The 11464-nt window shown below is 36.1% G+C and overlaps 2 protein-coding genes and 1 non-coding gene across 3 annotated transcripts; 1 reads left to right on the top strand and 2 right to left on the bottom strand.

Moving 5' to 3' along the window:
• TRNAS-GCU lies at positions 1 to 82 on the top strand. The gene has a single exon. It is a non-coding gene; the product is annotated as a tRNA-Ser (tRNA).
• A 480-nt stretch (positions 83 to 562) lies between these two features.
• Positions 563 to 7471, bottom strand: LOC123200043 (RING-box protein 1a). Its single transcript, XM_044615129.1, has 5 exons — positions 7188 to 7471; positions 7017 to 7067; positions 6869 to 6928; positions 895 to 966; positions 563 to 795 (listed from the first exon to the last, which is right to left on the bottom strand). The coding sequence occupies exons 1-5, from the start codon at positions 7321 to 7323 to the stop codon at positions 758 to 760; spliced, it is 357 nt and encodes a 118-aa protein (XP_044471064.1). The 5' UTR covers positions 7324 to 7471; the 3' UTR covers positions 563 to 757.
• A 1723-nt stretch (positions 7472 to 9194) lies between these two features.
• Positions 9195 to 11057, bottom strand: LOC123200042 (serine/threonine-protein kinase RIPK). The gene is made up of 5 exons (XM_044615127.1): positions 10530 to 11057; positions 10292 to 10427; positions 10083 to 10219; positions 9874 to 9997; positions 9195 to 9787 (listed from the first exon to the last, which is right to left on the bottom strand). The coding sequence occupies exons 1-5, from the start codon at positions 10914 to 10916 to the stop codon at positions 9321 to 9323; spliced, it is 1251 nt and encodes a 416-aa protein (XP_044471062.1). The 5' UTR covers positions 10917 to 11057; the 3' UTR covers positions 9195 to 9320.
• Positions 11058 to 11464: the final 407 nt, after the last annotated feature.

The following is an 11464-nucleotide window of genomic DNA, read 5'->3' as shown; positions in this document are numbered from 1 at the left end:
GTCGCTTTGGCCGAGTGGTTAAGGCGTGTGCCTGCTAAGCACATGGGGTTTCCCCGCGAGAGTTCGAATCTCTCAGCCGACGACTTTGTTTTTCCTTTTAGAAAACCATATTTGACGGGAAGAAACGTGGTCGTTTTATCTCAATATTTTACTTTCATCAAAATCAGAAGCGAAGCTTCTTGACTCCCCCACCCCACTTGCCTGAGACATTTTTCATCTATCTCCTCAATCTCTCTGATGATGAAAATCGTGACTCCATCAACGATTATGGAAGATTCTAGTGTTAATTCCGATCAAGATCGTCAGGAATGATTATCTTTTACAGTTGTATGCTTCAGATTCATGTATAAATACGTAATTTTTGAAGAATTTTCAACAAGAGAGGTATTATTTTCTCAAAGTAACACGTTGTCCATTGCTTCTTGGCTTACCCTTCAGTTGAAAACTGGGTGTTGTTTTTTGTAAGACGAGGGTTTGAGTGCATAAAATGGATACACAGATATTGTGTCATATAAATCCAGTATACATTACACACATCATCAAGAGGGTACAAAACAGGAAATCACAGAAGAAGATATGGCTCCATTTTAATGTAACTGCAATTACCAGAATATATCATTCACAACCAAGTCAAATCCAACAATCTTATAAATCATAAAAGCATCATCTCATTAGGGACAGCAAGTCAATGGGGCAAAAGGGTACGCAGTGACCCCATTTCTCTATTTCTAATATGCACTACATAGCTTCAAAGGCTCTAGTGCCCATACTTCTGGAACTCCCACTCACTATTATCTACATGAACAAGCCAACCATATAGAACAAGTGAGAATGCATAAACTACAACCAAAAATTTCAATAAACAACAAAAAGAAAGAGGAAAAATAAGCATACCTAGTGGGCAAACTTGTCGAGTCTTAAGCCATCGACTGATGCAGTGAAAGTGGAAGGCATGATTGCAAACCCCTACAGATACAATCCAATGTTATTCAAATTGTAACGGGATCATTAAGTGGATGAAGTAACAACCAATATAATTTACTTATGTCAATGAACAATGGAAAATGCCCATTGTTCATAGAAATAAGGTAATGACCAAAGACCCAAACCATGGTCAAAGGGTAAATACATGATTCTATTTCATTTCCAACCTGTTTAAGTACAGTTCTACATACATACATAAAATAAGATTTACCAACAAGAAAAATCTAGAAAGAAATAAGGTGATGCTAAAACAGCTATGCATTTTGATAGGCATTTGTCAAAAGCCGAACATGGTATATCTGATTGTTTTGGAGCACTTTACACCCATATTAAAATGGTCTATTTGGTAGCAGAGTGCAGACATAACCATAGTAAAGTTTGTTAGGAAATTGCATTTAAAGTAAAAGAAAACTGATAAAAGGTAATGGAATCTCATGAAATTACTGTCCCCATCCATAACTTTTGAAAAGTAAAAGAGATCTGCCACAACTTATTAGTTGTGGCCACTACATGCTTGGTAATGTAATGCTCAGAATCACTCATTGATACTTCAACTCTGTACGACTGCACATCAGTGCAACTGCCTCAATTTGAACAAAATATATAATGTAACATCATATTATCATAGGGATGCAACCAACAGAAAATTCACACTGGACATGAAAGACCTGAAGATCTCAAACTTCTATTGATAATCGAAACACTTAACCCTCCCTATTGTCACTGTAGTTTGCATGAGCCAAGGCCTCAAATCTAGATGAACAAGACGAGAAATTTTATCTACTACAAGAGAGAAATCATATGCAAGTGCACAAGAACACATGCATATGCACACCATATACAGAAGCATACACAGGCACATGCTCACACACATTACCAATGGCAACACAAGTAGGACACGCAAAAAACTAAACATTTATATACCAAACGAAAATCCTAACTACCAAGTTGATGTAGTTTGCATAAGTTAAGGAACCAGAACAGGGCGAATCAGGAAGGGACATCATATTGCAAGACAAAACATGCTTAATTATAGGGCTAAGAAGTTAATGTATCCATGCTTTGTGGACTTCAAAAAGGAAAAAAATTCACTGAATAACATTGCCAAACACATACCAGATGAAGAAGGATCCATGACAAAGTACTAGTAAATTAAATTTTAGAGTAAAAGATGAAATGACACAACACTTAGAAAGTTTTGAAGTATAAAAGAGTTTTGGAAACTAGAGTCAAAAGTGTTAATTTTGACTTGATAGCTAGCTTGTTTGACAAAAAATGGAGTTTTGCCCATAATTATGTTGTTTGTGACGGTGGTAGAATTTGGATTATGTGGAATCCGGAAAAAGTTAATTTGATAGTCTGGAAGATTACAAATCAAATTACTTTCTGTGATATTCACTTGAAGTCTTCTAATAAGTCTTTCAAGTGCTCTTTTGTTTATGCTTCCAACAATCCTATCAACCAAAAGCAAGCTTGGACCGACATTGTGGGTGCAGTAGGGACTTTTTCAAACCACCCATGGATTGTGATGGGTGATTTTAATGCGACTCGGAATTCGTATGAGAAGTTGGGTGTCAATAACATGGATAACTCTTATAGTAATGACCTCAATAACATGTGTAGTGAGGCAAACTTGGAGGACCTAAATTATAATGGAAACTTCTTCACTTAGAGCAATAGAAGCAATGGGCATAGGAGGATCTGTCATAAGTTGGACAGGGCCCTTGCTAATGATGCTTGGATTAGTTCCTTCCCTCATGCAAATGCCTACTTTGGTGAGCCTAATTTATCAGATCACTGTCCTTGCATTGTTTTTGGTGGGGATACTAAAGCTGCCCGGAAAATTCCTTTCAAGTTCTTCAACTTTTGGGCAGACCATGAGGATTTCCTTCCCTTGGTGGAAAGGGTGTAGGAAATAGAGGTTAATGGTCATCCTATGTTTTGGTTGGTTTCTAAACTCAAAAAGCTCAAGGTGGAGTTATGAAATCTCAACAAAAAAGAGTTTGAAATATTTTAGAGAGGGCAAAGGCGTCAAGGGAGGAGCTTGCTAGTGCCCAAAGTCGCCTAAGCCGTAACCCAAATAATGACGCTTTGGGGGCCATGGAAAGAGACTTGATGGGTAAACTTATCTCCTTAAGCAAGGTGGAGGAAAGCTTAGCCACAAAAGTCTATAATTAAGGGGCTAGAGGAAGGTGATGGTAATTCCAAGTATTTCTTAAAGTGTGTGAATGGTAGGTGTAATATTAACACTATCTCGTATATTCAAGACTCAGATGCGACCTTTGTCAGAGACCCTTCAAATATCGAGGCTATTCTTATTAATTACTTCAAGAGTCTATCTAATGGCCAAATGAACAAGGGGGACTTCTCTGGTATGGAAAGAATCACCAAAAAGAAAATTTCTAATGAAAAGGCCTTGGATCTTACTAAGGAAGTCTCCAAGGAGGAAATTGAGAAGACCATCTTTAGCTTGCCCAATGATAAGTCCCCTGGTCATAATGGGTTCGATGCTTTCTTCTTTAAAAGAGCTTGGAGCATTATGCATGAGGATGTGGTTAGCGTTATAAAAAGTTTCTTTTCCTCAAGCAAGCTCTTGAGAGAGATTAATTGCACCTCCATTGCTCTTGTCCCCAAATGTACCAATCCCTCTTCTTGCAATGATTTTCGCCCTATTTCTTTTTGCAATACCATATACAAATGCATCACAAAAATCTTGGCAAACAAAATTAAACCTTTCCTGCCTAACATTATTGACTATGCTCTTTTAATGGTGAGATAGCTAGTTTTTTTAGTCGTAACAGTGGGCTTCGCCAAGGTGATCCTCTTTCTCCTTATTTATTTATCCTTGTCATGGAAGTCCTTTCGAGCTTACTTGAGCACGTGGTTGCTCACCCTTCTTTCTTGTTTCACTCTAAATGCAAGAAGAAGAGAATAAGTCACTTATGTTTTACTGACGACTTAATATTGTTATGTAAGGCAAATGAGGCTTCGTTTGCCTTGTTAAAGAATACTCTTGATATTTTCTCTCATTGGTCCCGCGTTGATGATAAAGACACCAAAAGTCAAATTTTCTTTACAAGTACTTGCAATGAGGGAAAAAGAAATTTAGCTAGAACTATGGGGTTTGATATTGATTGCCTCCTATTAAGTATTTGGGTGTTCCTCTTATTACTACCAAGCTAAGGAAAAGGGGATTGCAAACCTCTTATTGACAAGATCCTTGGTCGTATTCTCTCATGGAAAAGTAGATTCCTCTCTTATGTAGGGACGTTTGTGCTTATCAGGTTTGTTCTTCAGAGTATTCAAATCTACTAGTCTCCTATTTTTATCCTCCCCTCATGAATCCATAAAGAGATTGAAGGTAAGCTTTGATTGGGAGAAAAACTTTCTAACCATAAAGCTAAAGTTGCTTGGGAGGATGTTTGTCTCCCTACCCAAGAGAAGGGCATTGGCATTATGAGATCCAAGGATTGGAACAAAGCGACCATGCTTAGACATGTGGAATCTTTCTCAGGTGAAATACGATTCTTTATGGATTGATTGGGCCAAAACTAATCTCCTAAAAGACAATTCCTTTTGGGAGGTGAAAATCCCTCAAAATTGTTCTTGGAGCTAAAGGAGTATCCTAAAGCTTAGAGGTGAGGCCAAAAGTCTTATTTCCTTCAAGGTTAGCAATGCGGATAACATCTCTTTATGGTTTGACAATTGGCACCCTAAGGGCCCTCTTGTTGAAAGATATGGCAATGGTATTATTAATGATTCAGGTCTCCCCGAAAATGCAAAAGTTAAAGAGATCATTGACGATGGGATTTGGGAGCAGCCTCCTTCTAACTCTTGGGCTATTATGGACATTAAAAATCACCCTCTCCCTTGCCCTAGAGGTGGTGAGGACCAAGTCATTTGGACCCCCAATAAGGCCGGTTGCTTTAGCGTTAATTCCGCTTGAAATGAGATGAGAATGAAGGCTGCCCATGTTGATTGGTCCTCCATTGTGTGGTATAAAAGAAACATCCCGAGACATGCTTTTATTACTTGGCTTGCTATCAAAGGAAGGCTCCAAACAAAAGATAAACTCTGTAGCTATAGCATTCCAATTGATGATAGATGTTGTTTCTATAAGAGCACCACCGAATCCTAAGACCATTTATTCTTTGCTTGTGTTGAAACCTCTAAAGTGTGGAAACAAATCCTCTCACCTAGTAATTTGGGTATGATTTGAGACCTTCGAAGGACTACATCCGCCACTTGGTCTTCTCTTGGAATTCAAAAAATTTGAAGTACACTCTCAATAAAATCTATTTGGGCGCCTCCATTTCCCATATACAAAATAAAAGGACCTTCTCTAATGAAAGCAGAAATTTGTCGATTGTGGTTAAATTCACTGCTTGGGATAAGGCTTTGGACCTTTCAAAAATCACTAAATTTGTGGAAAATTATCAAATTGCTCAGTCTTGGTATTTTCTGAACTGCATCTTCAAGTGATGGTGATGGTGCTCTTAAGTGTTATGAAGGAGGAAGGATGTGTGTTTTTCTAACTATTTGTTTCCTGTGTAGGTTAGCTATGGCTACAACTTCTGTTCCAGGTCCCCTTTGCCTGGCTCCCTTTTGTGGCGTGGCATGGTCCCTTCTCAAGCCTTGTATGTTTTGGAGGTGCTTCTTGTCCTTTAGCTTCTCAGCTTCTGCTGACATCCTTGGCTTTTGCCTTAGTTGTGGTTCCCTGCTACTCTTCATCCATGGTCAACTCTACGTTCCAGATTGCTTGCCCAAGTTCCTTCTCCCCAGATCAGGCTCCCTGATCTTCTTCGATAGTCTCTTTGCTATTCTCTGTGGTGGTTGTTAGGTATTCCTTGCTCCTGACTATTGTCTCTTTATGGTGTGCTAGCTGAATTTGGCCTCTCTAGTTGCTCTAGATGTCTTGCTCCAAGATGTTTGCTCTTTCATTCTCTCTTCAAGTTCAGCTCCTTGTTATTTTGGTGAATTTTGTTGTTGCTCTCTGATTTCGCTTTGGTTTCGTCCTGCTTCTCTCTGCGATCTTCCATTTTCTGTGATGGTTCTTCACTAGATCGTTCCCCATTTGGGTCATGTTATTCTCTTGGAGTTACTCTTTATTCCAATATTCTTAGTTTTCTTTTTGTTGGGTGAGCTTAGGTTGTTTGTTTTTCCCCTTCTGGGGTGTGGTTTTAATATAATTTTCTTATTTAAAAAAAAAAGAGTTCAGTGTCAACTAATTAAGTGTGGCCACTATATAATTATCAGGGTAATGCTGATTTCCCAGTGGTTCTCCAACAATGTAAAGGTGAACAACAGTGTACTTGAACGAAATATAAGAATTGTAGCAACATACTATAAAATTGGTACAAACCCAAGAAGCTTGTCTAACTTCTATCAATAATCCAAATTTTAAACCCTCAACAATGTCACAACACACCACATGCACTTGCAACATTGTCCAAAATACACTTGGAACATACCAAGATACTTGTGCACTAAATCAAAAGGCTGAATACCTAATGCATCAACGCCAGTGTAGCTTGCATTAGCAAAAAATCCAGATCATGGTGAACCAAGACAAGACATCATATGCAGAAGTGGGCATGCTTAATTAAAGCTATTCAGTTGCTTAAAGGACTTTGAAAAGCCAGATTACCATACTTTGAAAAAATTAGCAACAATACAAATTGTTGAATAAACATACAATATTTCTTACAACATTACCGAATCATATATTCCAAAAACCTTAAGAAAATCCTTTTTTTTTTTTTAACTATCATATAAATTAATACAACATTGTTTGTGTTTTATTTTATGATTAGCACCAAAATAACATAACACAAATCCACAATGATAATAAGCCAAAGGTTTTTAGTGTAATAAAAACGCATACCCCAAGCTACAGTGCATTCCTCGCTCGTGGCGCTGGCCTGGTTCGCTTGACACTCGATGCCTAAAAAACAAAACCAAATCACCCAGCAAATCATGAGGACCCAACAAAGAAACGTACAGAAAAACAAATTCGAGAAAATATAACCCACAGAGATCCATGATATGGTTTCTGCAAATCGCACAGTTATCGACAACAATATCTGCATCAATCAACGAAAATAACATTTATAACTAAAATTCGACAATAAAAACCAAACCACATAAACAAATTCGTTAAAAAAATAAACAAAAAGAAAAACTAGGGCTAAGGGTAGGGTTACCCCAAGCCCAGAGGGCAACGGCGCTCCATTTCTTGATCTCGAAACGTTTAGGCTTCTTGGAGGATGAAGAAGGAGCAGAACTGCTTGATGCCTCAGTGGCAGGAACCATCGTAACATCGGAGTCCAAAGAAGCCATTATTTTCTGAACCTCTGAATCGATTGCAACAAAAGCTTTCTTGAATCTGTAAAGACGAAAACAAGCGAAGCGTGAATTCTCGGTTTGGGATATTTCACTATTTGGGTTTAGGCTTCATAGGGTTCTCTTGGGCCCACATAGAAGAAAAAGATGATATTTCTTTTCAAAGCTCACCCTTTTTCGCAAGTTTAATCTTGACTCTTAAAAACTTACATTGTCATTTTATCAAGGCCAAAATACCTATGCCCGCCAAAGGCTCTCTATAGGTTAAATTTACAAATTTGAAGTATTTATTTATTTATTAAAATTTATTATTAAAAAATAAAGATAAAAATATTTAAAAAACTAAAAATTTATCAAATTTTTTTTTTAGTTTAAAAATTTAACAATCTCTTTTCAATCAAAATTTAGAAAGTAACTATTTTATTTTCAGACTTTTTTTTTCTCCTCCTCTCTAGTTGTTAATGTTCTCTCTCCCTCAGGTCTCTCTCATCCCCCTTTTTTGTAATCTTTGTCTTATCTTTATTTAAGGTGAAGAAGTTTGTTTTCGTTTTCATCTCTAATGAAAATGACAAGGGAGAGTGATAGAAAAAAAAAATCGAGAGAGAGAAAAAACGTCGGTAACAGGAAAGGAAATGGTTGTCGGAAAGTGAACAAAGCTTAGAGGTGAGAATAAGTCTTTTGGCCTTTTATTAATCATACAAATACATCAATCAAAATGATAAATTTTAGACTACCATCTTTAACATTTTGCCCTCTATATTATTCCTGTTTTAATAAAAATATAAGCTGGCTTTCAAAATACTTTTTAAAAAGAATAAAACTTATGAAAATAATAATTAGACTCAAACATTTTTACGTATTTGTACAAAGAGGAAAAGCTTTAATATAAGAAATAACAAAATTTGCCGTTAGTTATTGATTCATAATAATCTAAAATTAGTCAATTACTTAATTAATATTAAAAATAATTATTTAATTATCTCCTCATCTAAATTCTTATAATTTCATTATAAATAGCTAAACATCTCTATATATAAATTATCTAAATTAATTTTATATTAATAAATATATATTTTTTATTAATATTATAAATATATAAATTTATCAATTTTATATTATATTAACGTAAGTCAATAATTAATTTTCCAAGCGCATTTTCAGGAAGATAATTGAAGCTTGGAAAGATTCCGAAGCTAGATATAATTCAACCATCTTCCGAAGAAAAAACAAGAAAATGACATATTTTCCGTTATTAATTATATTTGTACAGACTTTTGTATATATATATATATATATGGATACATATATAAAATATTATTAAATATTTAAAATTATTTAATAATATAATAATACTAATTAGAGATGGGATTAATTTTTTCTATTGTTAACGAAAAATCTCATTTTAATTACTATATTAGGTCAAAACTAATCACATCTAATTATACCTCTTTTGTTATCTCTTTCTCTTGAATTACCTCGCAAACTTGTCTCCCATTTATTATGAGAAGACAAATAAATAACTTATCTTCTTCCATTTGTGGGTGAGAAATTGATTGATTGATTCGATCCTTCCAAGGAAAGAATAGAAAACTCTTTCGATTGATTCAATAAATCTGTCTAAACCCTAAACCCTACTCTGAATTCAATGATTAACTCTATAGTTATTAAATTAGATAAAATTATAAATTTTATATTAATATATCATGAGAAAAAATTTAAACACATATTTTTATACATGAACTCTCCTTTTTGCCAGTGGGGCTAGTGGGATTATTATTATGAATCACTAGTAGTGTCTCCGCGTTTTGTATATTCAAACCGCTTAGCTGTAATCGATAAAGTTTGAATCATGATGTCTAAATTGCAGATTGTCCATATCTGAATCGCATTTCCTGTATTTGAAAAAATCAAGTAACGAAAGCCATTTTTTCCTCCCAAGCGTGCTTAATTCTAGATGCCTAATAATTTACAGTATAATTTATAATATTTGTGATTTATGCTGCACTGGGGTGCAACGGCGACTTCAATGGAGCTTGTAGTTTTGTCAATGGTGACTGTTCTCTTTGCTTGGTTCCCTTTGTTTTACATTCCTTTACATCTTCCTCCTTGGTGTCGATTGGGACTGTAAACACAAAGGTTCCTCTCGGAATGTCGTCGAAGTCTTTAAGCGACTCCAAACTCTTAACCACAGTGCCCATCGTTGGCCTTTGTTTTTGCCTGTGGCTAAGACATAGATAAGCCAATGCAGCCGCCTTTTGAGCGCCCATCTCTGAGTATTGACCTTCGAGTCTCGGGTCCATTATTCGACCAAGCTTCTGGGGATCATTCAACATCGGCCTCGCCCAATCTACTAAGTTTTGCTCTCTCTGGGGACGGCTCTTGTCCACCGACCTTCTGCCTGTTAAAAGCTCCAATAACACCACCCCAAAACTATAAACATCACTCTTTGCAGTCAAGTGACCTGAAAATATATTAACTTTATGTCAAGGATAAGAAAGTTAAAGAGATGGGCATGCATAAAATAGTATTTTCGATCAAGTTAACTGCCTGTCATGATGTATTCAGGAGCCGCATAGCCTTGTGTGCCCATAACTCTTGTGGAAACATGGGTGTCATCTCCTTCTGGACCATCTTTTGCTAGCCCAAAGTCTGAGAGTTTAGGGTTGTAATCCTAATAATAAAAAATGAAATATGTATTGGCCAAAATGAAAAAGAAAAGGAAAACCATGCAATTCTTGGTGTAGAGCAATGCTTACTGCATCTAACAAGATATTTGAAGCTTTAAAATCCCGATAAATGACTGGATTTTCTGCTTCATGGAGAAACTCAAGACCCTTTGCAGCTCCGTGAGCAATTTTCATTCTTGTTGACCATGGTAGTGATACAGAATATCCTGTGCACGCAAGGAGATGTCACATTAGTCTTCTCGTTGCTCCACGAAGAAAAATTTATATATATTACTTACTTCTAAAGAGCTGATTCTCTAAGCTGCGTCGAGGCATATATTCATAAACCAGTAGCCTATGTTCTTCTTCACAGCAATACCCAATCAGCTTCACCAGATGTGGATGTCTCAATTGTGCAAGAAAGATCACTTCTGTCTATCCATGGAGAAAAAGGAATCAAGATAAGTTAATAAATTAAAACAGTGGAAGCTCCAATTCCTGTTAAAGTGAAACAATTTAATTATGAAGTCTACTTACCAACCATTCTTTATGTCCTTGCGAACCATCTAAATCCAGAAGCTTAACAGCCACCGGCTGAGCCTTCAAACCAGGTCGAAGTTTGTCATCAATGAACCCCTTGTACACCGGTCCGAACCCACCTTCACCAAGAAAATTACTCGACGAATAGCTCTGCGTTATCACCTTCAACTCAGCCAGCGAAAAAACATGAAGATTTGAACCAGCGAGAGATACAGAAAGATCTTCCGAAAATGTAGCCGAACTCAAATCCAAAAATGAAAGCCTCCGGAATGAACTTTGCTTCGTCGCTGCCTCTTTCGGCTTGCCTGATGCAGGCTCCTTCTTAGCAGCGAAACAAGCCGGGACAACACATTTCCACCTAAAATTCTTCTTCGCCACAGTCATAGCTAACGTTGAATAATTCTTGAAAACCCTCCGAAAGATAGAGAATTAGGTTTGGAGATGAAGAAATGTGAAGGATTAGGAGGGATTTTTAAAGGCAATGCCAACTGCTTATCTCTGAAATCCCAAATGGAGAAAGAGGAATGCAGCTTCTACCTATCTTCCTTGGAATTTTTCTATGATTTATGTCGTTATTTGTAGATTCTCACCCAAACATGGAATTAATCTTCCACTTACGTTCTAGAAATATTGACGTAAGCGTTAATAGGTTCGAAGTCCACCAAGTTGGTTCAATGCAAAATTACTTTATAACCCTTCTTGGCTTAAGGCGTTATGGTGAAAATAATATAAATTTCGGATCAGTGTTATATGTATAATTTCATGTATAATTTTATGTATAATATTTGTATATATAATTTTATACACAAATAATAATATATCATCATATAATTAGATAATTAAAAATTAAAGATAAAATAATACTCAATCATATATTAATATATCGTTATTTGTAAACAAAATTGTATATAAAAATTATGTCATAGTTTTAC

Source organism: Mangifera indica, chromosome 17, assembly GCF_011075055.1.
Source record: "Mangifera indica cultivar Alphonso chromosome 17, CATAS_Mindica_2.1, whole genome shotgun sequence".
In the NCBI taxonomy this organism is placed as follows: domain Eukaryota; kingdom Viridiplantae; phylum Streptophyta; class Magnoliopsida; order Sapindales; family Anacardiaceae; genus Mangifera; species Mangifera indica.
Note: the sequence above shows the minus strand (reverse complement) of the source record. Positions and strands in the feature narration are given on the sequence as shown.

Excerpts from the sequence above, each read along its gene's own strand:
- LOC123200042 (XM_044615127.1), bottom strand. The coding sequence starts at position 10,916 with ATGACTGTGGCGAAGAAGAATTTTAGGTGGAAATGTGTTGTCCCGGCT. Across the intron at positions 10,428-10,529 it reads AAGGACATAAAGAATGGTTG|ACAGAAGTGATCTTTCTTGC; the intron begins GTAAGTAGACTT and ends CTCCATGGATAG. Across the intron at positions 9,788-9,873 it reads TCCTGAATACATCATGACAG|GTCACTTGACTGCAAAGAGT; the intron begins GCAGTTAACTTG and ends ATATATTTTCAG.
- LOC123200043 (XM_044615129.1), bottom strand. The coding sequence starts at position 7,323 with ATGGCTTCTTTGGACTCCGATGTTACGATGGTTCCTGCCACTGAGGCA. Across the intron at positions 6,929-7,016 it reads AAACCATATCATGGATCTCT|GCATCGAGTGTCAAGCGAAC; the intron begins GTGGGTTATATT and ends TTTGTTTTTTAG. Across the intron at positions 967-6,868 it reads GGAATGCACTGTAGCTTGGG|GGGTTTGCAATCATGCCTTC; the intron begins GTATGCGTTTTT and ends TTGTATCTGTAG.